The 24,559-nt window shown below is 51.8% G+C and overlaps 4 protein-coding genes across 4 annotated transcripts; 3 read left to right on the forward strand and 1 right to left on the reverse strand.

Moving 5' to 3' along the window:
* Positions 1-4,952: 4,952 nt before the first annotated feature.
* On the forward strand, positions 4,953-6,848 carry UHO2_02121 (putative phosphoribosyl-5-aminoimidazole carboxylase; the record flags this gene model as incomplete). The annotated part of the gene is made up of 1 exon (XM_041559558.1): positions 4,953-6,848. One exon carries the CDS (start codon positions 4,953-4,955, stop codon positions 6,846-6,848), a length of 1,896 nt encoding a protein of 631 aa, XP_041415492.1.
* An 8,506-nt stretch (positions 6,849-15,354) lies between these two features.
* Positions 15,355-19,116, forward strand: UHO2_02122 (uncharacterized protein; the record flags this gene model as incomplete). The annotated part of the gene is made up of 1 exon (XM_041559559.1): positions 15,355-19,116. The coding sequence occupies one exon, from the start codon at positions 15,355-15,357 to the stop codon at positions 19,114-19,116; it is 3,762 nt and encodes a 1,253-aa protein (XP_041415493.1).
* A 1,380-nt stretch (positions 19,117-20,496) lies between these two features.
* On the forward strand, positions 20,497-22,794 carry UHO2_02123 (uncharacterized protein; the record flags this gene model as incomplete). Its single annotated transcript, XM_041559560.1, has 1 exon — positions 20,497-22,794. One exon carries the CDS (start codon positions 20,497-20,499, stop codon positions 22,792-22,794), a length of 2,298 nt encoding a protein of 765 aa, XP_041415494.1.
* A 91-nt stretch (positions 22,795-22,885) lies between these two features.
* Positions 22,886-24,349, reverse strand: UHO2_02124 (uncharacterized protein; the record flags this gene model as incomplete). Its single annotated transcript, XM_041559561.1, has 1 exon — positions 22,886-24,349. The coding sequence occupies one exon, from the start codon at positions 24,347-24,349 to the stop codon at positions 22,886-22,888; it is 1,464 nt and encodes a 487-aa protein (XP_041415495.1).
* Positions 24,350-24,559: the final 210 nt, after the last annotated feature.

Here is a 24,559-nt window from a genome sequence, read left to right on the forward strand (position 1 = left end):
TTGTATATATAGACTCCTAGCTCTCTCGCTCTCTCTCTCTCCTACCATCATCATCAACCACTGACGACTGACTCCAATGCACTGACGAATGACTTCAACGCACCGACGAAGGACTTCAACTGATTAAGAGTCTGACACTCAACGCAATGCCGCCATCGACAAGAGCTGGACAGACGGGAAGGGGCGATGATGATCAAACGACCCCAAGCAACGGACAGGAGGAAGGATGGCTCACGCAGGTAGTCAGGATCCTCCAGCTGGCGAACCCAGCACTAACGGCCGAGGAAGCAATCGTACGAGCTATGGGTCTCATCAGCATTAGCAACCAGACCCCGCGCAGGGAAACCGAGAAGATCCCCAAGGAGGTGTCGAGCGCCATTGCGCACATCAAGAAGCTCAGCGACAGCAACTGGCACACTTGGGAACCTACCTTCATCGACTGCCTCCAAAGAGTACATAATGCAAAGGAGATACTGTATGGCACGGTAGCGCCTGGAAACGAGGAATACGACGAAGACTTGGATAAAGCCCTCGTGGGCCTCATCCACGCCTGCTGTGACAACAGTCCAGACAGCCGTATCGACACCTACACCGTCAGGGGAGTGGATGAAGAAGTCCAACTCGGTAGCACACTCTATGCCAAGCTCAAGAAGGCACTAACGTTGAACGACGCTGTAAAGCGAGCAGGACTGCAGGATCGTATTCACACAGTGCGCTTGCACAATCGAGACGTTGTCAGGCTAGGCAAGGAACTCGATTCGATCTGGAACGATGCAGCATGCCTGGGAAAGCGTTTCGACGAGGACCTCAAGAAATCAACTCTCTATCGCTGCACGGCCCAAGATTGGTTCTATGCCAACACCGTCGACGCACTGAAAACGGCCAGACCAGACTGTAAATATGACGAAGCCTACCACGCACTCGCCAAGAAACAGCAGGATGGTGAGGTCACCGGCCGTATTAGAGGAGCAGCAAGGGTTGCCACAAGCACGGACCAGGCGGAGCAAGGACCCAGAGGCAGGCGCGATCCTCGCAACCCCTCGGCCCCTCCAAAGTGCTATGCTTGTGGAGGACCTAATCACATTGCTCGAAACTGCACGAACACCAACAATAACCCCGCACCTAGTAGAGACGGACCCACCCCCAATCTGGCACAAGAAGTGAACCACTAGGAACTCGGGTGCACCTTTCTAGCAGTCGACAGGGGCGAGTGATCAGCATGCGACACCTGGATCATCGATTCAGGTGCAACCCATCATATGGTAAATGATGAGAGAATGCTGCTCACCTCAACGAACAAGGTCGGCCAAATCAGTACGGCAGGGGACGAAAAGCTTCAGGTGAAGGCTATAGGAGATGCCTCCCTTCGGGTCGGTGAGGCCACCATCCAACTATTGGATGTGCTTTATGTACCGAAACTGAATGCTAACTTATTGTCCGTACAAGGCTTGATCAAGAATGGTGCACGAGTAATCTTTGATGAGTTTGGAACTACCATAAAGCAGAACGATGGTACCCAAGTACAATTCAAAAGGGACAGAAGACAGGGCCACTTCAAAGTGCGAGGACAAGCACTGGTTTTGGAACTGGAGGAAACACGAGATGGCGTCCCAGAGGACAACCAGAACACAGGAAAACTAGATAATGCCCCAGAGGGCAATAAGGACATGAAGCATCAAGACAGCTACCTATGGCATGAGAGGTTCGGACACCCAGGACGAGACAAAACGAGACAAATCCGGGCCCATTACCTAGGTACCGACGAGGAAATGGAACATGAGTCGAAGCACTGCAACGCGTGCAGTCAAGGAAAACAGACTCGAGCACGGATGAGCCAATCAGAGTCGGAAAGAATGGAGGCACCATTAGAGCTGGTACATGTAGACCTGATGACAGATTTCAAAGGACATGCCAACTACCACTACGCACTAGTTGCTGTGGACAACTTCTCCTCTCTGATCTACGTGGAACCACTCTGCACAAAGAGTGCCGCACTCACGGCGCTGAGAAGGTGGATAGCCAGGATGGAACGGGCAACGGACAGGAAACTCAAAACACTCCGCAGTGACAATGGAGGAGAATGGTGCAGCATAGCAGCCGAAGACTGGCAAACTCAAGAGGGTTTTAAGTGGCAAAAGAGTGTCCCGGGGATCAGCGTCCAAAATGGACGGGCGGAGAGAGCAATCAGATCGGTCCAAGAAAAGATGCGCTCGATGCTGATTGGTCGAGCTTGCCCCAGAGAGTTGTGGCCGTACGCAATCACAGCAGCAGCACACGTGATGAACCTTACCCCGTCAGCCACCAAAACCATTCCCCACGAGGCCTTTTATGGAACCACCGCGCACAAGCTGGCCCAGCAACTGTGAGTCTTCGGATGCTTGGCATGGGTTCATGTTCAACAGAAGGACCAGCAAGGCAAGCATGGAGCTAGAGCAAAGCCAGCCATCATGATTGGGTATGACGACGAACACAAAGCATGGAAGTTTTGCAACCCGGACCAGCCTGCGTCAATTCAATGGAGCAACTCAGCAACATTCCATGAGGACAAAGGATGGAGTGATCGCCAACAAGAGGCAGTCAGGCCCATGGTGACCGTGGAGGTCGAGGAGGAGGGTGTCACGCCAGCCATAGTAGAGGAGGAGACCAGATCAGAGACTGCAGTGGAGGATCTCCTACCAGCCGTAGACAGCACAGTGGGTGCCGCCAACACAGCAATACTGAACCTGGACCCAACGCTTGGGGAAGCAATGAATGGTGAGGACACCCAGCTCTGGAAGGAGGCAATACGAAAGGAGCTAGAAGGACTTGAGGCAATGGGGACTTGGGAGGTGGTGCACCAACCACCAGGAGTACCACTTGTGGACTCTAAGGTTGTGCTTCAGCTGAAGCTTGATGCTGACGGTGTACCTGTTAAGCACAAAGCGTGACTGGTTGCAAGGGGCTTCACACAGAGAGAGGGGATCGACTACCAAGAAACCTTCTCTCCAGTAGCACCCCTCGGAGCGATCAGAGCCATCTTAGCACTAGCGGTGCAGAACAACTGGGAGGTACATGCTCTGGACATCACTATGGCTTACTTGAACTCCACGTTAAAGGAAGCAATCTACATGAAGCTGCCAGAAGGATCAGGAGTAGCACCCGGCAAGGTGTACAAGGTAGTCAAGGGCCTATATGGCCTAAAGCAGTCTGGGCGAGAATGGAATCAGGAGTTCGACAGGTCTTTGCGATGCATGGGATTCTTCCAGGTAGAGTGCACTCCCTGCATCTACACCAAGGGACAGGGTGAAGATATGGCCATTGTGGTCATCTACGTCGATGATACATTAGTCATAGCACCACGGCTGGAAACGGTCCTAAAGGTTAAGAAGCAGATTGGTCAGAGATGGAAGATGGAAGATAGTGGTGAGGTCTCTCACTTCTTGGGCATCAAAATCAGTCGAGACCGTGCGATGCGCACCATGACGATTGGTCAGTCAGGGTACATCGACCAAGTGCTGGCAAAGCACCTGGACAAACGTACGAAGCCAACCATGGTTCCAATGCAGAGCATACCGGAGGGAACCCTTGTCGCAAGCGCAGCACAACAGAAGGAGTATCCGGTGATTGTTGGCAAGCTGCTCTGGGTTGCCAACAGCACCCGGCCCGACCTTAGTCTCACCGTGGGTGTTCTCGCTAGGCACATGCGTGAACCATCGCAGGAGCATTATCAGGCAGCACAAAGGGTCTTACGTTACCTCGAAAGCACAAGGCAGGTTGGATTGGTTTATAGGGCAAGTGAGTCGCAAGAGCCACTGGTTGCACACAGCGATGCAAACTGGGCAAGCGATGCCACCATACAGAGAAGAAGCACATCGGGGTCAGTGGCGTTAGTGTACGGGAACCCAGTAGCCTGGAAGTCAGCGACACAAAAATGCATGTCATTGTCCGCTGTCGAGGCAGAATTCATTGCAGCCACGGAAGCAACATGTGAGGTGCTCTTCCTCAAGCAACTGCTATGCTCAATTGGCATTGCCACAGGCACACCGACGGTCTACTCGGACAACACTGGTTGCATACAGGTTAGTAAGGACCCAGCACAGCACTGGAAGCTTAAGCACATCGACACCAAGTATCACTTCGTCCGTAACAACGTACAAGAGGGAAGGGTGCAGATCAAGTACGTAGACACCACAAGAAACTTGGCAGACATACTCACGAAGCCCATTGGGAGGCAGGCAATGCAGCAAGCAAGAACTGGGCTACACCTGCAAATACCGGCAGCAGTGTACAGAACGGGGTCCCCGAGCTATGCAACAGTGTTGAAGAACGGAGGTCACACCTTGAAGCAACAGCATAATGAACAGGGTACATATGCTGTTGAGGGGGGGAGTTGAAGTAGATAAAGCCACACAAAGCGTGGAGACAGTGAAGGTAGTGCTTACGGCCGAGTAAAAGGCCTGAACATCTTAGCACGGACCACATGTGTCACAACCTACTCAAGGCAAATGCTTTGTTATGCTCCGCAGTCAATGCGGCTCTCCGCCGCTCTTCTTTTGTATATATAGACTCCTAGCTCTCTCGCTCTCTCTCTCTCCTACCATCATCATCAACCACTGACGACTGACTCCAACGCACTGACGACTGACTCCAACGCACTGACAAATGACTTCAACGCACCGACGAAGGACTTCAACTTTTTCCACCCTTTTTTCCACCTTTTTTTTCAACCTTTTTTATTTTGTTCTTTTTTCTTGGTTTGGCTTTCAACGTGCACGGCTCCACAACTGCAAGTCTAAAATTTGTTGCTGATAGAAAAGTTAGGATCTCGGAGGAAGAAGATCATCTCTGCGGATCCAATCAGAGTCACTTGTTCTCGAGTCTGAGGTTGTGACATCTTCTCAGCCCGCAACCATCCCGATTACGCACCTACCCGACTCTCCTTCGCCAACAGCAGGCAAGATAGAAAGATCCAGATGGAACAACGAGTGGTCGGAGTACTTGGCGCTGGCCAGCTCGGTCGCATGTTTGTTGAGGCAGCGGCTCGACTCAACGTTCAGGTCAGGTTGCTTGACGTTGGAGATACGGCCCCAGCCAAGCAGATCAACTACGCTCCCGGTTCCGACGGCAAGTCGCAGCACATTGATGGCAGCTTTGCTGACCCGGAAAAGATCCGCCAACTCGCTTCGCAGGTCGATGTGCTCACGATCGAGATCGAGCATGTCGATGCTACCCAGCTTCAGAAGGTGCTCGACGACAAGCTTGTAGATGCCGTGCACCCTCTTCCTTCCACGATCGCACTCATTCAGGACAAGTATCTGCAAAAGGTCCATCTCGCCGGCGAGGGCTTGCCTCTTGCAGAGTACCTCGCTGCTGGACCCGAAGACATGTCCAAGGTCACCGATGTCGCCCAAGCTCGTTCGGCTCAGATCGCCGCCGTTTCCGAGATCGGCAAGGAATTCGGCTTCCCGCTCATGCTCAAGTCGAGAACACAAGCTTACGATGGCAAGGGTAACTATGTCGTCAAGTCAGCTGACCAGGCCGAAGCTGCTGTGGCAGCGCTCGGCGATGGCAAGCGTGGTCTTTACGCCGAAAAGTGGGCCCCCTTCGAACGCGAAGTAGCTGTCATGGTGGTGCGCAGTGCAACAGGTCAAGTCAGAGCGTATCCTGCTGTAGAGACAGTGCACAAAAACAGCATCTGCCACACTGTCTTTGCACCACTACGAACTGCGGATCCAGGTGTGGAGGCGCGTGCACGAAAGATCGCAGAGGAGGCAGTAGCAACATTCGGTGGAGCAGGTGTCTTTGGTGTCGAGATGTTCCTGATGCCCAACGGCAAGCTTTTGATCAACGAAATCGCACCACGACCTCACAACTCGGGCCACTACACCATCGAGGCCGCCGAGACGAGTCAATACGAGAACCACGTTCGAGCTATTCTCGGTCTGCCGCTCGGAAGTACGGCTCTCAAGGTTGCTTCGGCTGCCATGATCAACATTCTCGGCTTGGCCGACTCGGACAAGGATGGTGAGGCTGTTGCAAAGACACTTGTGCCTGCTGTTGTCAGCCTCGAGGTTGCAGGTACGACATGTCACCTATACGGCAAAGCAGGCTGCCGCAAAGGAAGGAAGATGGGTCATATCACGATTGTCGGTCAAAGCGATGCTCAGGTTCGATCTCGTCTGCGTATTGTCGACGAGGCGCTGGAAAAGGCAACTCAACTCGCCGAACAGGGCGGCAAGCTTGCTTGCGAACTCACCCTTGCCGGTGTCGTTGCTCTCAGCGCTTCCGGCTCGACATCATCATCTTGTTGCTCTTCCAGCAAACCATGGACCAAGTCGGCTGCCGACTTTTCTCACCCTCAACCCTTGGTGGGCATCATTATGGGCTCAGATAGCGACTTGCCCGTCATGATGGCTGCTGCCGAGATGCTGAAAAAGTTTGACGTTCCTTTCGAGTTGACGATTGTCAGTGCGCACCGCACGCCGGACCGGATGCGTAACTATGCACGCAGCGCACCAGCACGTGGGCTGCGCGCCATCATTGCCGGCGCCGGCGGGGCGGCTCATTTGCCAGGCATGGTGGCTGCACAGACCGCTTTGCCGGTCATCGGTGTTCCCGTCAAGGGCAGCACATTGGACGGTGTTGACTCTCTGCACAGCATTGTTCAGATGCCTCGTGGTATCCCTGTTGCGACGGTGGCGATCAACAACAGTACAAACGCTGCATTGCTTGCTATTCGCATCCTCGGTGCAGCTGATCCAGCCTACTTGATCAAGATGCAGAACTACATGGAGGAGATGGAGAAGCAAGTGAATGGCAAGATTGAGCGTCTTGCGCACGATGCATGGGACTACACGCTCAAGAAGTAGCTTCTTTCACGCATCAGATTCCCGTTGTTATCAATAGATTAGAGTCGAGAAGCCGACCTTGAAAGAGGATTGATGGTCGAGGGGGTTAGGCTTGGGTTGGGCATGGTTGCCACTTGGCTTCAGCCTGTTGTAGCTTCTGAACTGATGTTTTTATAGAACCTTTAAAAGCTGCAAAAGGCATGTGCCTGTTTGTCTCGAACACTGAACGCCAATCTTGATGCCTGAAGAAAGGCGAACAAGAGAGGGTCCAAAGAGCCAGACTGCTGCTCCTTGTGCTTTTGTTCCTCAATTGCCGACAAGTTAACATGCAATTATTGAAATTGATGATCCGACGAGATGACATTGGTTGATGTAAGCAGACAAAAAGGGATGGAATGAGGGATGGCCTGATTAGGAACAGAGAATCAGGTACAACACAGTCCTGCTCATTGTCACAATCAAGTGCAATGTGTACAAGCCAGTTGTCATGGTTGATCATTAGGTAGAAGTACCCCCACTCATAGCATGCACTGCACACTTGTATATATATCTTGCAGAGAGTGCTAGACTCCAACCACATTCTCTTAGTCAATCAAGTATATTTCTTTCTGTCTTTTAGCAGCAGTGACATCATACTTAGACTATCCCTGATCACCAGTATCAGGACCTAAAACTTTTCAGGTTATGAGCCCAACTCAAAGTGCTACCTCATCCTTGAACTCACCTTCAATGATGACAGAAGTAAACTACTCCCTCTACAATGATTTCATCACTCCAATGGAAAACCTCCTTCCACAGCTACTGAAAATCCTTCAAAATAGGTTCAATCAGATGATAACTGATGAAGTCTATGGCACACTGGATGCTCCAAAGGAGGGAAACCTACTAGAGTTTGCCATCACTGGTGATAGCAAGCAAGTCATTACACCTCTCTCCATCATGATTGAGTGTGTCAGTGAACTCTATTATGGAATGCACAATCTTGGTCTGTTCCCTAACAGAATTGAACTTGGCAAACAGATGTGAATCAGAGTCAACCAATTCACCAGCAACAAAGAGTGGAATGCAGCCAAGATCCTCGACTTCAAGATTGAAGGCCCAATGGGGTCAATTCATGATGTGGAACAACATTCCTACCCTGTTAAAAATGAACTCACTACATCGAGCAGAGGTGATACTACAGTATTCACCCTGAGCAACTCAGGCTGTTGACTACTCAGCTGTGATGCTACACTGGGACCCACTCCTGAGCTCAACACTGTTGCCAACCATCACCTAAAAGTGCTATCAGGCCTCAATGACAAGATGAGATGGGATGAAAAAGAACTCCTTGATCCAAGATCAGTCTCAGTTCATGCATGACAATGCCAAATGCTTGTGATGTTGTTGGTAGTCCCCTTTGCCTGAAATGTCCTTGACAGAAAAGTGATGACATTTGAAGATGCAGATTCCATGATCAGCTCAATTATCATGCACAGCTTCTCTGACAAGCTGTGCATGGAGTATTTCACCAAACATGGCGATCAACTGGGCAATCAAGAAGTGTACAGTACATTCTGCAGCTAAAGAGTATCAGCTCCTCACCACCACTTATGCCCTCTGCTGGGATCAAGTCAGAAGCCATGTGTATGACTTCCTAGCCAAGTGGGAAGCACATGTATCAGAACTCCATGCATATCTGCAGGATCCCTGGACACCCAACTACAGGTACTGGACACTCAAGCATGCTCTCCCCTCAGACAGAAATGCTCTTTTCAATTCAGTGTTTATATTGCATGAACAACTCAATGGAAAAGACCAAACTGCTATGAGTGTTGCTGATGTTCTATGTCAATGCTATGAGCTCACTGCTGAGAGTGCCCCTGCCCACATACTCTCCACTACTGAGGACTCTGAACTAATTGCTCTGTGGGCAGCCACACTCATCAATTGCTGGGCATGTGGTGAACTCAGTCATGCAGCCAACTGCTGCCCAGACAATGTTTCACATAGCCAATGGAAACATGACAGAGTTAAAGTTCCCCCCCAAGAATCATGCCAACACATGCATTGTGCCACCGCTTGAAGATGCTTGAGAAGAGTAGGATACAGCACTGGCCCTGGCATTCTTCACAGAAGTCAAGCCAGCACCAATTGACCTTCTGCCCTGGTTTGTGCCATTTGTGTTTGACTTGGGTGCATCATGTGTTATGGTCAACTCCCTATGACTTGGAAAGGACTGGAAGGGCATTAAGGATTTGGTTGGAATCACCACTGCTGACGGTGGCAAACTCTCAGCCATGAAGATGGGTGGGATAGTAAGTCTCTTGAGCTACAACACCAAGCTGCATTGCTGGGAATGAATGGCTTATCGAGACTGCTTATTCATGCCTGATCTAGTGACAAATCTCATAGGGACAAAGTCAGTCACATGGGCTAAGGGCATGGTGACCTTTGAGGATGAGCTTGTCACTGTACAAGACAAGTACAGCCATATGATCAGAGTGCTGACCAGTGGGAATGGTTACCCTGTGGCTGCCATGATCATATGGGATGACAGCATGCCAGAACCCTCTGTCTCCCTTGCATTTGCCACAACAATGGACAATACAGCACACTCACCTGAGCCATGCAGCAAAGCCAACTTATGGCACTGGAGACTTGGACATGCCAGTCATGAATCAATCTTGCATACATGCATGGTGACTCATGCTCACAATATCCTGGCGAGCCCCACCACTCAATCTGGATTCCTCTGCAATGTTTGTGTACAAAGTAAAGCCATTGCACACAACATCACACACCCCCATCATACCACAAAACCACTCGAACTAGCTTTGATGGATGTAATGGGTCCATTACATGGTAATGCTAAGTTAGTATACATACTCATTATTCATGATGCCTTCTCTGGTATGATCTGGGTGCATGGTCTTGCAAGCAAAGGTGTGGCATCCCAAGAGGCAACATGGTGGCTGGAAGAGGTGAACTCTGTTCACAGACTCAAGGAGGTTCATGTAGACCAAGGCAAGTTATGGTCTACTTCCTTTTGAGACACTTGCTCATTGAAGGGAGTGAAGATCACCACATCCCCTACTCAACAGCACACTGACAATGCCTTTGCTGAGTGGGCAATCCAAATGGTCCAGAAGATTGCCCAAAGTCTGCTATATGACTCAGACATGGACAAGCACTGGTGGCCTCATGCAATGACACAAGCTGTATTCATACACAATCGACTAGTGGGCACTACACGAGGGCACATCACTCCATTTGAGCTCTTCTATGGCAAGCAACCAGATCTATGTGACATGTGATGATTCAGTTGTACTGCCTATGTCATACTCAGAGGCAGCACTCGATTGATGTGGCTACAACATCACCCCATTGTCAGCAAACACCTTTGCCCCTGCACTCTCAGAGGAACATATCTTGGCTTCTCTGACACCCCACAAAGCATCAAGGGCCACAAGGTTTGGCTTCCTGAACTTGACTGAATTGTTGTTGCCAAGGACATCCGGTTCTCCAAACTCAAGTGACTGGGGGCCACTACACCACCTTCTCATATGCCTGTACTTGCTGGGAACAGCCCACTTCTCCAGTCATATACTTGGGTACCACATGATGATGCCTCTGAGGAACCAGAACCTGATGATGTCACGCCATCCACTGTGAGGCCATACTCTCACCAACATGGTGTGGAACTACAACAGAGTCCACTTGACTCCTCCAGCTACAACTGTGAATGGGACCAGATGATGTCTGAGATAGAAAATGCAGGTGAAATTGTTATAGACCTGGATGCAATCGCAGCTGAACTATGTGCTGAACTGGACATCACCTTGTCCCAAGCAAGGAACAGTACAGAGGACCCAACATGTGTGGATATACTGATGCTTGAGACACCTCGAAGCAATGCAATGGCAAGTGTGTATGATGACATCTCAATACTGGACCTCAATCATGTGGGACTGACAGACAGAATAAGCACACTCAGATACACAGCCTTGGCAGTGACATGCTCTGGCACAGGAATGATCATGATCAGCAATCACCATCTCGATCAAATGGCAATCACAACCACTGTTATGAATGGTGCTGCACTGATTGCAAGCAGGCAACAGATGCAAAGTGCTGATGGTATTTTGCTGGAACCACTGTCACTCAATGAAGCCAAAGCACATGATGACTGGCACTGGTGGAAGGAAGCAATGGACAGCGAAATGGTGAGTATGGACAAAATGAATGTATTTGAGCTTGCTAACATCCCAATGGATGGTAAGCTAATCAGTGTCTGATGGGTATATAAACTCAAGCTCGATGCTCAACATCGAGCAATGAGATATAAAGCCTGGCTAGTTGCCCAAGGGTATGCTCAATGTCAGGGACTTGATTATGATCAGATGTTCAGTCCAGTTGTGTGGTTACAAACAGTATGAATGCTGCTTGCTATAGCATGCTGGTATGGCCTGCATATCATTCAGCTCGATGTAAGTACCACATTCCTGAATGGAAAGATCAATAAAGATGTCTATGTCTGAATCCCGCTGATGTTCGAGATGAACAAGACTGAAGGGAAGTGTTATAGACTGAAGAAAGCATTATATGGCCTCAAGCAAGCTGGGCACCTGTGGCATGCTGCCCTTGATGAGCAACTTCAGGCCTTTGGCTTCAAGCGATGTCAAGCTGAACCATGTGTATACATGCACAGTGTCAATGATGCAATGGTCCTTCTTGCAGTCTATGTAGATGACCTGCTCATCATCGGATCAAGTGATGCATGGGTTCAATCAGTGTGACAACAGCTATCAACTGTGTTCAGCATCACAGATCAGGGAAGTGTCTCACACATCATTGGTCTGAACATTCATTACAATTGTGATGCACACACCCTCTCAATAAACCAAAGTGGATACATTGAAGGGATCATAATGAAATTTGGAATGGACCAGGCCTGGGCAGCATCAACACTGGTGACTGACACAATCAACACCCTCAAGCCACACGAAGGGGACAATGCAAGCACCAAGGAGATACATCACTACATGTCGATTGTGGGGTCATTGCTATGGGTCACTCAAGGTAGTAGGCCAGATATAGCCTTTGCAGTTGGATGGTGTGCCAGGTTTGTGGTGAATCCATCAGGGGAACACCTTGCAGCCACTAAGCATGTCCTATGATACTTGAAGGGAACCATAGGAGTGAGTCTGTTAGTGAAGGGACCAGTCAGTGGACAGATAGTCACTGGGTGGGCAGACAGTGACTGGGCCAGCTCATGGGATTGCAGGAGGTCAACATCAGGGTATGCATTCATGATAGACAGACTTGTGTGCAGCTGTTCATCCCAACTCCAGCCAATGGTAGCAAATAGTTCTGTGGAGGCAGAATACATGGTGCTAGCAGGCACCACCAGGGAGCTAATATGGACTTCAATGTTCTTACAGGAGCTAGAACAGCCCATGTCAAAGACAGCTGAACTCCATGTAAGCACTGGGACCTCAACCTTACATTCACACAATGGTGAAATTGTTCATAATTGTAATGTGCCTATCTTGCACAGTGATTCCTCTGGAGCGCAAGCCATTGCAAGCGACCCCCAACACTTCAAGAGAATGAAACATATTGATATTGCTCACTTCTTCTTACAAGATGAAATTGCAAGTTGATGGCTCACAATTGCTCCAGTCCAGAGCAGTGAGAATCTAGCCAACTTACTCACCAAACCACTAGCTGCACTGACACTCTCATACCTCTGTCAACTATTTGGACTGTCAACATTGGGAGTGCACACCAGATCAAGAGGGGGTATTGAAATTGATGATCCGACAAGATGACATTGGTTGACATAAGCAGACAAAAAGGGATGGAATGAGGGATGGCCTGATTGGGAACAGAGAATTGGGTACAACACAGTCCTTCTCGTTGTCACAATCAAGTGCAACATGTACAAGCCAGTTGTCATGGTTGATCATTAGGTAGAAGTACCCCCACTCATAGCATGCACTGCACACTTGTATATATATCTTGCAGAGAGTGCTAGACTCCAACCACATTCTCTTAGTCAATCAAGTATATTTCTTTCTGTCTTTTAGCAGCAGTGACATTGTACTTAGACTATCCCCAATCACCAGTATCAGGACCTAAAACTTTTCAGCAATAACCCGCTGACTTGCTGACTTTATTATTATTAATTTTTTGCAACTCCGACTTGGCGTCGATTTCTTTTCCCAAGGAGAGAGAGAGAGTCTTTCCCACGGTTGGCCCCTTTTGCTACCAAATTTGGCAACACTGCAGGCTGCTGCTGTATATGCAAGGATCGGGCCGCTCACTGCGACGCTTCACAGCCACTCTCGACTTGGCCGCTTCATTATTGGGCTTGACCGCGTGTGGCTTTCACCATCAACACAATGTGGAAGAATACTGCTATGTGTTCAATTTGAAAGGCAGCAAGAATGAGGAGAGAGAGAGATATTGACCTCAGTTCTGGTCTGAACAGAGGCTCAGGGTTTTCCTTTCTTCGGAGCAACTTTATTGTCAGAGTTGACGTTTCGATCGAATGGCTATCTTCTCGCTTTCCGGCCATCTTCCAGCGAGCTAGCGAGTATTTAGAATGAGGCGTCGAAACTCTCGATGCTCAGAGCCAAGCGAAACTTTGCGCGGCGATCTTCGTTGCTCTCTGACGGCTGTCAACGGTGAATTTTCACTTGTTGAGGAAGCAGGCTTTGCCCTGTGTGCCTTTATTATGGCTCTTTGTCACGATACGGCCGACTTGCTTCATGCGCTTTGTAACGAGCCTTTCTCTCGCTTCAACTTGACCTATCTCTCTCTCTCTCTTTTGGACCTGACAGGCCCACTTTCTAGGGTCCAATAACCTCGCTTTTCCTCCTTTTGTGAATTTCCTGCATTTTCCCTGCATTCCTCTCTCTGTCCCACTTTCCTGATTAAGCGCCGCTCGGCTGGATCTCAAATGGGAAAAAGGTAGAGTGAGGGTCAATTGAGAGAGAGAGAGAGAGAGAGAGAGAGAGAGAGAGAGAGGCGCTGCGATTACAACTCAGTCAAATCAGTGGAGAACCATTGTCGTCGTCGGTTATTCAACTCTCTCGACTTGGCTTCTATGCGCGGCTCTATGCACGCTTGGGTCGTCTGATCAAAACCTTGTCAGTCCCTCATCTGGGGCCTATCTCTCCCGCGTCCCTGAGCCTTTCTCTTCCCTCTGTACTCTGTTCTCGACATTTGGAATCCTTCTCCGCCTTGTTTTTTAGTAGATGTAACACAAACAGTTCTTTGGCTGCTTTAGCCGCATTGCAACAGCCTCCTGCAGTGTTCCGCTTCACTGTGCACTGTTCACTTCTGCGCCCTACGCCCTTGACCGCTCACCCGTCATTCCAGCTTTGGCTGCAACGACGTTTCTACAGTACTACAAGCTTGCTGTTGCTTCTGCCTCTGCATCCTGTCTCGCTCTCCTTCCTCTTTCCCCACCTTCTCCTCCCCATCGATACCATCAGCAGCAACATCGCATTCCAGTCTTGCTGCACCCAGACAGTGGTTCGCTTGTTGCGGCAATCTTCACCAACTTTTCCCTACCCTCTGCTGTCGGCCACTCTCGACATCCGACTTGGCCGCCTTCAAGCACCTACATGCTCTAGCCGGCACTCAGTTCATTCCAACCTCGACGTCAAACGACGACATTCTATCCCTGACCATCGCTTGTCTCACAACTGTAGTCACCCACATACATTCCCCTTCCCACCCCTTGGCTGATGCGACAATCTCTGCAATACCGTTCAATCTTAAACCTCGACAACCTCGACGAACACCGTTGGCGAGAGAAGACACCCTTTCCCGACCAACTGCGCCCGCATTCTTCACCACTACCCCTCACACATTAGGCCGCCTCGTGCCGTGAACGTGACCGTTACCGTCACCGCTATCGTTGCTGTTGCTGCATCGATCTTCATTGCTGCTGCTTGCATCCCACACCCCATATCAGCTGGACCCGCTTGCCGTCTGCTTCCATCATCACCCTTCTGTCGCTTGCCTCGCATCACGTCACGCCAGTGAGCCAATCTCGAAGCGCAGAAGCAAACCTTGTTTGACAACAAGTGCGCAACCCCACTTTGTCTCGTCGCCTTTCTCCGCTGTTCGTCGGTCACTGCATCGCATCGCATCGCATCGCATCACATCGCATGCATTGCATCTGTTCCTCTTCATTCCGCTCTAGCCGACAATAAGCTGATCTACAGCGCACCTCCGCCGACGTGCTTCAACGCGCTCCTTGCAACTACATCTCTTGCGATCCTTTTTCGATACCTCCATCTCTTCTGACCATCACCAACTTCAACAAGCGCTGTCGCTTTGGAACCTCGCTTGCTACTTTGACATCGATCGTGATAAGGAAAACACCACATACTAGCTCAGCTCGTCAATCGCTTCCGCCGTTCGTTTGATCGATCGTCCTCATTTGGTCTCATTCGCCGCACGCGATCGCGTCAAGCTGCGCTCTAGCATCATCTCTTGACCCCACCACCACCTCAATCTCCTCTGCGACATGTCGCAGCTTGCTAGTCATGCTCACGTGTCGTTGCATCCACTAGCTTCCCGTCACGGAACCAACACTTCGACCATCGTTCAGGTAAATTTACCCGCTCACTCGACCAGCCGCGAAGACGGCCAAGGAACACCACGTTTGCATCGTTCCCCCGCTGCCCAGTCCAATTCGCCCAACGCCCACCTTCGCTCACCCTCGCCCAAGCCTCTGCCACAGCCTGCCAAGGTACTGAACTCGGAACCTCCAACTTATGGCATCCAGCATGTCGATCTGGATGACTACCCTATCATCTGCGAGGAGCCCATCCCATCCGACTCATCCAGCCATGATAGGCTCGACCAAGACTTCGATGCCATGGACAAAGCTCTCGACCAAGGTTACTATCCTGACCCCTTCTCAAATACGCATCCTCAGCGTCTGTCGAAGAACAGTCTCGCCGCTCCTGTCCGTGCCATGTCGGCTGCTCAGCTCGCTCAGTTGCACCAACAGTACGTGGCTCAGGATGTACCTCACAGCGTCGTCTTTCCCTTTCTTCACGGTGTAGATGGCAGCATTCCCGCGCAAAACGCCTTTTTCGGCGCGCCCAGGACAGGTCAGCCTACTCCACCTTATAGAGGTCTCACCATCCTTCGAGCTGACATGCCCACACCTCAGGAGATGGAACGCATGCAAGCCCCGTCCAACACATACTCCTCTACCCGCGCTCGCGCATGCACCTTCTCCAGCGTCACTACACAGTCATCAGGTAGCTCGCCAGATACGGATGACGAATCGGCACGCTTCCAACCGAGCTGGAACGGACCCACGAGTCCTCCAGCCTCCAACTTTGCCAGCGCCGCCTCCTTGACGCCAGCATCAGTTGCGTCGGTCTCACCATCAACGGCCTCCACCGTATCCTCGCAAATGTCACAACCTTCGCTCTTCTCCGCCACCTCGGAGAGCTACAGCACTGGCTCGCGAACCAGCGTATCGACGGTCAGCGACGTTGCTGACGATGGCATGCCCACATCCGCCAAAGACCTCCGTCCAGCTAGCCCTGTGCCCTTTGAAGCACAACCCCTTCATTCGGTGCTCAACTCAACCATCTTCCCCGCAGAGATCCTTCGAGCTCCTACGATTAGTCGCCTCATGTACGGACGCAACCTCTGCAGTGACCTTTCAGAGTCAGGCTGCTTCGGTGAGAAAGTAGATATCAAACAGGTTCGCAGGGTAGGCGCGAGCTTCATCAACCCTCCGCAAGCATCTGGTGTCAGCCTTCGCAACTTCAAGATCCAGTCAGCCAAATATGCCACCATCTCGGACATTGTCATCTACTGCCCCTATGGATACCACTCGGGCGTCTTGACGCTCGCCAAGTGGGTGAGGGAAGCTCAAGCATCGTTGCGACGCGAACGTCTCCTGCGCGGCTGGGGCGGCCTCCAATACAACGTCTTTGTCGTTACTGACTCGTTCAATGCCTTTGAGCAGCGCTTCCCATCGCTCGTCTCGATCGACAGCAATGGTTTCGAACGCAACCGCGTCGACTTTGTCGAACGAGAGCGCGAGGAGATGGAAAGGATGACTCATGCCACCGAGATCCACGACAACGTCTGGCTAGGCTGCACCGCCGATGCACCAGGCCTCGTCAAGAAAGATGGCTTGGCGGACGAAAGCGAGCCCACCACTCCAGACGAACAAGCCAACCCAAACCACTATGCTGTCTGTATTGGCTGTGAAGAGATCGGTTACCACGGTCCAAGAAGCTTCGACTACGAGGAATGGAACAAAGTCAGTCGCTACCTCGAGGTGATGGATGCAAGGGTCAGGATGCTCAGAAGCTACCGGCAAGAAGTGCTACTCAGTCTTGGCCTTGGCCACGATGGCTTCCGTGATTCCGACTCGCGCGATGGCTCTATCGTCCTTGGTCCGAACGGCTGGACGCCCAAGTGCCGATCCCTTCCCGTGCATACTGATGTATACACCCAGACCGTCAAGGCAAGGCTGAGCGCCAATGGCGACGCCAGTGATCCCAGCGAACGCAGTCCACTCCCTCTCGAAGCCGGCAGAGTTGCGCACCTCCGGATCGAGACCAGCGGCGCTTTTGAGGATCAAAAGCTTCAGACGGTCAGGGCGGTCGTCGAAGCCTGCGTGTGGATTCATTCTCACGCATCGAGTTCCCACTCTGCCCGACCTAGGCGCGTGCTTCTTCACTGCACGGACGGATACACCGAGACTTCGATGCTGGCGCTCGCCTACTTGATGTATGCGCGAGAGCTTAGCCTTCCCGAGGCCTATCTTGATCTTCAGCTGCGAGCCGACCGTTCTTTCTTCGTCTACGAAGCTGACGTTGCCATCCTCGAAATGATCGATCGAGAGTTGCAGCAGAGACGTGCTCTTGCTCGCTGCCGAGCATTTGAGAAGCGCCGGGATGCTTCTTTCGATTCATGCAACAGGTCGCGTCATGTTGTGTCCAAGTCATTGGGCGGACCCTTGACGGGCGACAAACGCAGCGCCGAGTTGCGCCGCATGTCATTGTCCGGCCCAGCAAGCCACTCTCCAGCTCATCCTCTGGCTAGTGGCTTAGCATACAGTGTAGAGAGCGCAAAGCGTTCCACTTTGACACCGCACTCACCTGCCGAGATGGCTGGCGGTATCTGCCGCACGTCGACGCCAACGCCTCAAAAGTATCGGCCCAGTCAGACGGATGTGCTCGACACTCTGGAGCCTGCCAACACGCACGCCTGGTTCGATAAGTCACGTTTTGATGGCTCGTTTCCTTCTCGCATCCTGCCATTCCTCTACTTGGGCAATCTAAGCCACGCCTCGAATGTAGGCATGCTGCGCGAACTCGGTATCACTCACCTCGTCTCGGTCGGTGAAACGGCGTTGGCACCTCCAGCAAGCATCTCGGCCAAAGTCAACCCTACACGCAAAGAACATGGCCGCAGCCGGTATCAGAAGGCATCTGCTAAAGCAGCTTTGGTCGAAGATCCGCTCACGGTTCCGTCTTGCACGTACCAGACGCAAGGCATCACGGTGCTCAACGTGCGCAACGTGTCTGATGACGGTATCGACTCGCTCCGAGGCACAATGCGTGAGGCCGTCCAATTCATCGAGGCAGCCCGATTGTCCAGCGGCAAGGTGCTGGTGCACTGCCGTGTCGGTGTCAGCCGCAGTAGCACGATTGTGCTTGCATACGTGATGGCTCATCTCGATCTCGGACTCGTTGAGAGCTACTTGCTCGTGCGCAGTCGCCGGCTCAACATTGTCATCCAACCGCATCTGCTCTTCCTGTGGGAGCTGCGTGGATTCGAGACGTACCTCCACAAAGCCAAACAAGCGCAGATCAACCTGCTGCGCGGTCGTCACTGCTCTCCCGACTTGCTACGCAGCGAGTTCCCTCGCGAAGCTTCGCAGGCGCTCTCTGCGCTCTCGATCCGCAATACCACCGGCGCATCTCGCAGCGAAGAAGGTTCGGGCTCATACAAGTCCGCGTGGTCTTCACCCACCGGTTCGCCAGTAGCCATCAGCACTATGCCCGCACCGGTGGCAGGTGATGTAGCTTCCTCATCATCCTCATCGGATGCATGGGGCGAGGAGCTTCTTCTGGGTGTCGAGATCGGTGCTGGTGCAGGCAGCATTCATGGGTTCGACATGGCGCATTCTGCCATGTTGCCTTTCGGATCCGGTAGTCCCAACGGTCTGCCGTACAATGCCACACGTCTTACGTGGGGTCATCTTGCTCGCGAGATTGCTGATCTCAACTCGCGTTACTTTATCTAAGGAGGGCGTCCCCTGTCCTTTTGATCACCTCGCTCTCGATGAGCGAATCAGGCTCTCTTCTCCATGGACTCTAATGTTTCTTAGTTTTCCCTTTATGTCTCTTGGGGATCAAGGTTATATCTGTCGTCCCTTTCACGGATGCGCTGCTTCTCCTCTTGCTCAAGGAGCCACTTGACGGATCTTTCTCGGGCTGGTCTCTTGCACTACCACATTGTCGCGCTTTGGATCTGAATCCCTCTGGTACGCTTCTCCTCCTCTTGTCTCATGGGTGCGATTGGCTTGTCTGCCAAAATCGCTTTTTTGTCACTGTCACCACTTCAGTTCTCTTGTTTGGTTCACGTTTACCGTTTGTCGTTCTCATTCACACGTTTACCGTTTGTCGTTCTCATTCACTCGCACTCCTCGTTCAGTTCTATCGCACTTTGCAGCTTTCCCCTCTGTTCTTCCTTGTCGCTGTTCCGTTGTCACTTGTCGTCTCGTTCACGTCGGTTTCCTTTGCAATTCTGACCTCATTGACTCAAGCCTAGTTATGACATCGCGCCTGAGATCGAGCACATGTGAAGTGCTATGAGTGGATATCGACCAAAGCGATCAGATCGCGGGGCCTACTATGTTGCAGCATACGCCGACGCCAAGAAACATCGAAAGGAACCCCCTGACCGAACCGAACTGCACACACGACAGAAAAGCAGACAGACGAGCGGGAAAAGAAACGTTTAAATTGGCTGAGCGGGGCTCGGAATGGCACACACTCTCAGACCCGGCTCCCGAGATAGAGGAAAGACGGGGTTGTGCTTCTGTGCTTGGTGGGACGGACGCGCAGGAGGCATGCATTTCTTGTTTCTCTGCTTGACAGAAGTGACAGATCTCGCTCGAGTTGTATCAACGGGGTCTGTGCTTGTGGAAACTTCACCTTGGGCAAATACAGGAAGCAGAGGGAGAGAGCAACATGAAAAAACAGTTTGGTGGTGGAAAAGAGTGTTACACTCGATTTTGCCGCTGCCGCTGCCGCTGCTGCTGCTCGCTGCGCTTTCATGTGCGTCCCGCCCACCGTGAGCAGCAGCCATCTATCGACGTGGCTGCTTCGTTTGTGACGTTGGTTCCCTTTCCTCATCACTACCACATTCAACCAGCAGCTCAAGGCACATCGACGCCGCCTACACTAGATTCGATATATATACGCAGCTGCGAATTGCGCGCATCAATCCTCACCCGCGACGCTCAAGGCAACCTTCTGCCATTCGAATAAGACGAGCTTCTTTATTTATCATCACGGCACAGGTCTCCAGCACAATCCTCGAGAGCATATACGATACAGCCTACTTGCTAGCCACGATCTCACACTTACTTTGCTCCTCAGCCCGCATAACGCTCGCCACAATGTCGGAAAGAGACGAAACAGTCTCGGTCTCAGCCTCACAAAAGTCTTCTCACACCCAATCAGTCAAAGAAGATATCGTCAAAGAAGGTCTTGCACCCGAACATCTCGAGTCTCTCTACACCGATCTTCCTTCCGATGCGACCGCTCTCAAAGCCATCGTCGGCACAATGCGTCTCGAACTCTCCAAGAAGGACACGGCCATCTCTAAGCTGAAGGAAGAGATTGACGAAGTGAAAGCCTCTCATTCCGTCGTGCTCCAACGTTCTGCAGAGTGGCAAGATGAGCTTGAAACCCTACGACTCCGAGTTCCGCAGCTGGAGGAAGAATTGCGCAACGAAAAGCAAGCACGTGAAGCCGAATCAGATCGTGTCAAGGATTTGAGGATCAGAGCCGAGGAGAGTAGACGTGCGATTATGAGGTTACAGGGTGAGCAGTCGGATGCGAGAGCGAAAGCGAAAGTGGACAACAGAAGGAGTTGGGTTCCTGCTGCCACGAATCCACCGGCTGTGCGGGATGAGCAGGAGGAGGCCCAGCTGAAAAAGTCGAAGCGGGCTAGTTTGGCGTTTGGACCGAATGCGTTGAATATCAACACTCTGGCAAACAGACCTGGTAGCAGTCATGGCTTTGGACATAGGAGAACCGCGAGTGGTGGAAGGAGTGTTTCGGGCGCTTCTGGTGCCAGTAAGGGGGATGGTGAGGCGGACGAGGAGCCATTGAGTCCCACTTTTGCAAATGGGTTGAGGGGTTTGAGGTTGTCAGGTACAGCAGGGATGAACGGGACAATGTCATCGGCTTCGTCTTTGCTCACACCCAATGCTGCAGTGGGAGGAGCTGGGGACGATAACGGCTCGGCACCCAACTCGAGGAGAAACTCGTTTAGGAGCGATGCAGGCAAGTCGCCTAGGCTGGGTCTGAACGATCTGCCCCTGCAAGATGGTGCGGATCTTTCGTCTTCCCTAGGCGCCCGTCTCTCGGTGCCTTCAGCAGCAAGTGGAGGCACAAGCGGACAACGCAACTCCCTCCTCAGCTCGCCTGCTCTCTCCCAAAGTGGTGCAGCTGGCTCCGTCGGCGTCGGCTCTCCCATCATCGAAGACAACGAAGAAGAGGAGTCTCATAATTCCACTTCCAAAGCACTCCCCAACCTCCCCACGCGCGAATCCTCCATCCATTCGCTCCAATCGCACGACCGCGAACTGCGCGCCAAAGAAGTCGAGATCGAGCGTCTCACACGCGAAATGACCGAAATGCGTCTATCGATGGAAGAAGCCCTGGAGGCCCGCAAAGCCAGCGAAGCATGTCTCAAGGCACTCCGTGATTTCATTGCTCATCATGACGAGGAAGCGGATGCGGAAGTGCAGATGGGCGATGATGCCGATAGAATCGTGCAGAGAGCTAGTTTCGGTGCGGGATTGTTGAAGGGGGTGAAGCTACCACCGCTGCCAACGGATGATATGGATGAGAATGAGGAAGCGGCACATGTCAAGGCGAGTAGCTTGAGTCAGCAGAAGCAAGCGGTGGGGATGGGAGGATGGGGGGTGAAATTGCCTACGCTGATGAGGAAAGCTACTTCGAGCACAACGTCGAATGGTCCAACTCCTTCGGATGAGAGATCAGGGATGTCGCCTAGTTCAGAAGGCGAGGGTGGGTTGGGAAGTGATTCTGCTGCGCCTGCTCCACCAGCCAAGTCGATCGCATCTGGGTTCGCCGGTTTCAGTAACCTATTGGCTAGATCTACTGCTACAACACCAAACGACCAGAACCTGTCCTCATCCACCAACACCACTCCAGCAAGCGAATCTGCATCCGCAACATCACCCCAGCTAGCCGCAGAAGACGCAGCAGGAAGCGCATTCAAACCATTCGGCTGGTTCAAACGCTCTTCTGTCCTCGGTCATCCCAACGCCTCCTCCGCTTCCCCGTCCGCCGCCGCTGCAGCTGGGCCGCAAGAAACAATCCAAGAAAAAGTCCTCTCCCCACCCTTCCGCTCCTTGGATCACGACCAACTCTCCATCTCTCGTCAATCGGTCATCCTCCCCCCTCCCTCTCCCTTTGCAGAGTACGCGAACGATACAACACCCACAACCTCCACCTCCGCTTCGTCTATCCGGCCTCCCAGCGGCAGCGGTTCGAACGGAGCCCTAGCCATGGCTGCTCGCATGGCCGACGAAGAAAATGCAAAAAAGGTAGCCGAGAGTGTCAAGAGCAAGGATCTGGAAATGTCACACAGAGCACAAAGAGCGGCAGAGAAGACGGGAAGTGTGGAACATTTGACCGACGTCTTACCTTTGTTTGATTAGGCTGTATGACACATGTATTTTTAGCTTTTTGCTATACCTTCGTTGCAAGAGTGGCTGAGTGTGGTCGTGCAAAGAATGTGTGCGGTCGACTTCAGTCTTCGTCAAATACATCGAGAGCATCAGCAACCCTCCCCAGCTCAGAGCGTGTCCAATCCACAGCATGATTCATCAGCTCCAATTGACCCTTCCTATACTGCATAGCCATTCTCCAAACGTGCTTCCGAATGCCATTTTCGCGAGTGTACTTTTCACGATACCATCCTTCATGTGGTTGGTGTACTGGCCAATGTTCCACGAAGTTGATATCGAGGTTTCTGATTCGGCTGTTACTTGCACGGAAAGCTTTTCGCTTGGTTAACAGCAATCCTTCTAATGCCTCCAATACCTCTCCATACAGCTCGAGTTGTTCCTGTTCTGCTGTGGGGGGGGTGTCACCTTGAAGCACCTTCTCCCCGAGTTCCTCGAGTAATGATGGACAGGGACATTTGGCTCGCTTGAATCCGCTGCCCTCCTTTTCCTGCTCAGAGAGGGCAGAGGGAACTGGGGGGATTCGCCAATAATGAGTCTTACCCAACATCCCCTCACCACCTAGCTGCAACGCCAACGTATCTTCGCTAATAGTATCCAACACAAACCCGTATCCAGACAAGAACTCCTCATTAGACTTTCCTCCGTAATTGTTCCATACCTGAACACCTCCTTCTGTCGTCTCGTAGTTCAGCGTCATCTCCACCATCCCCACCTCTCCACCTGTGCCGGCTATGTGAGTCCATGTGACGGGGTGGGCACGAGCATGATTAAACGTATCGTAAGCGGGAATCAAGATTGGCGCTGTCTCGTTATCATCCAACCCGATCAATCGTGCAGGGAAAGACCGCGAGGTGAAAGCGGATTCTGCCCATCTCCATAGCTCTAAGCCCCGATGATAGGTGTGGGTGAAATACTGATCCGACTGAGTGTTTCTGAGTGTGATTGGTTCCAAGGTGTTCCTGAAGAAGCCTGCAAAGGTAGGAGATCCGTATGGAGGATAAGGACACTGAAAGATGGCCGATGCGTAGTCGCATATTGTCGCATTGAGCCGTCGATCAGCGGCTCCTCTTAAGGGTGTTTGGCAGAGAAGGTTCAATTCGGAGGGGGAAAAGTGTAGAGGGGTTTCGATCGTAGTTGGGATGTGTGCTACGTAGGGGAGGTGTGTTAGGACTTCTCTTAACTTTTGCTCCTCCTCGCACCCTGGGTGAGAGGAGAGATATTCGAGTGCTAAGCGACAAACAACTAGATAAAGAAGGATCCAGTCTGATTTGGGAAGTTTCTCCTCTTTTGGATCCACACCTTCATATTCATCGATCACCTTGAACAGCTGTTCGATCCGGAGAAAGGCGGAGTGGGAAGTGATGCATAGCTGCCTAGGGACCTTGATCACCGCTGTATCCTTTGGTAGCCGAGAGGAGGTGTAGAATGACAGCCCTGTCTTTGGGTCCTCCGCGAGGTACAGAGAGGGGTGCAGCTGTACACCTTGTGCTGTGAACCATTGTTGGAGTGGATGAGGGTCTGCCATCCTCGCTGTCGTAGGCGAATGTGATGCTGGGGGAGTGATGATGTGGGAGAGGGAGAAGGGGTTGAGAAGAAATTTGAGAAGGAAAGGGTGTTGGTCGGCTAATTTGCCGGCTTAAAAGCGTCGAATTTGAAGAAAGTGGAGGTGGCTCAGTCCAGAAAGAGGACCCTGTTGAATGCGGAGTTGGGCTTCTTTCCACCTTCCTTTCTGCAC

Source organism: Ustilago hordei (genome assembly GCF_900519145.1).
Source record: "Ustilago hordei strain Uho2 genome assembly, contig: UHO2_contig_03, whole genome shotgun sequence".
Lineage (NCBI taxonomy): Eukaryota > Fungi > Basidiomycota > Ustilaginomycetes > Ustilaginales > Ustilaginaceae > Ustilago > Ustilago hordei.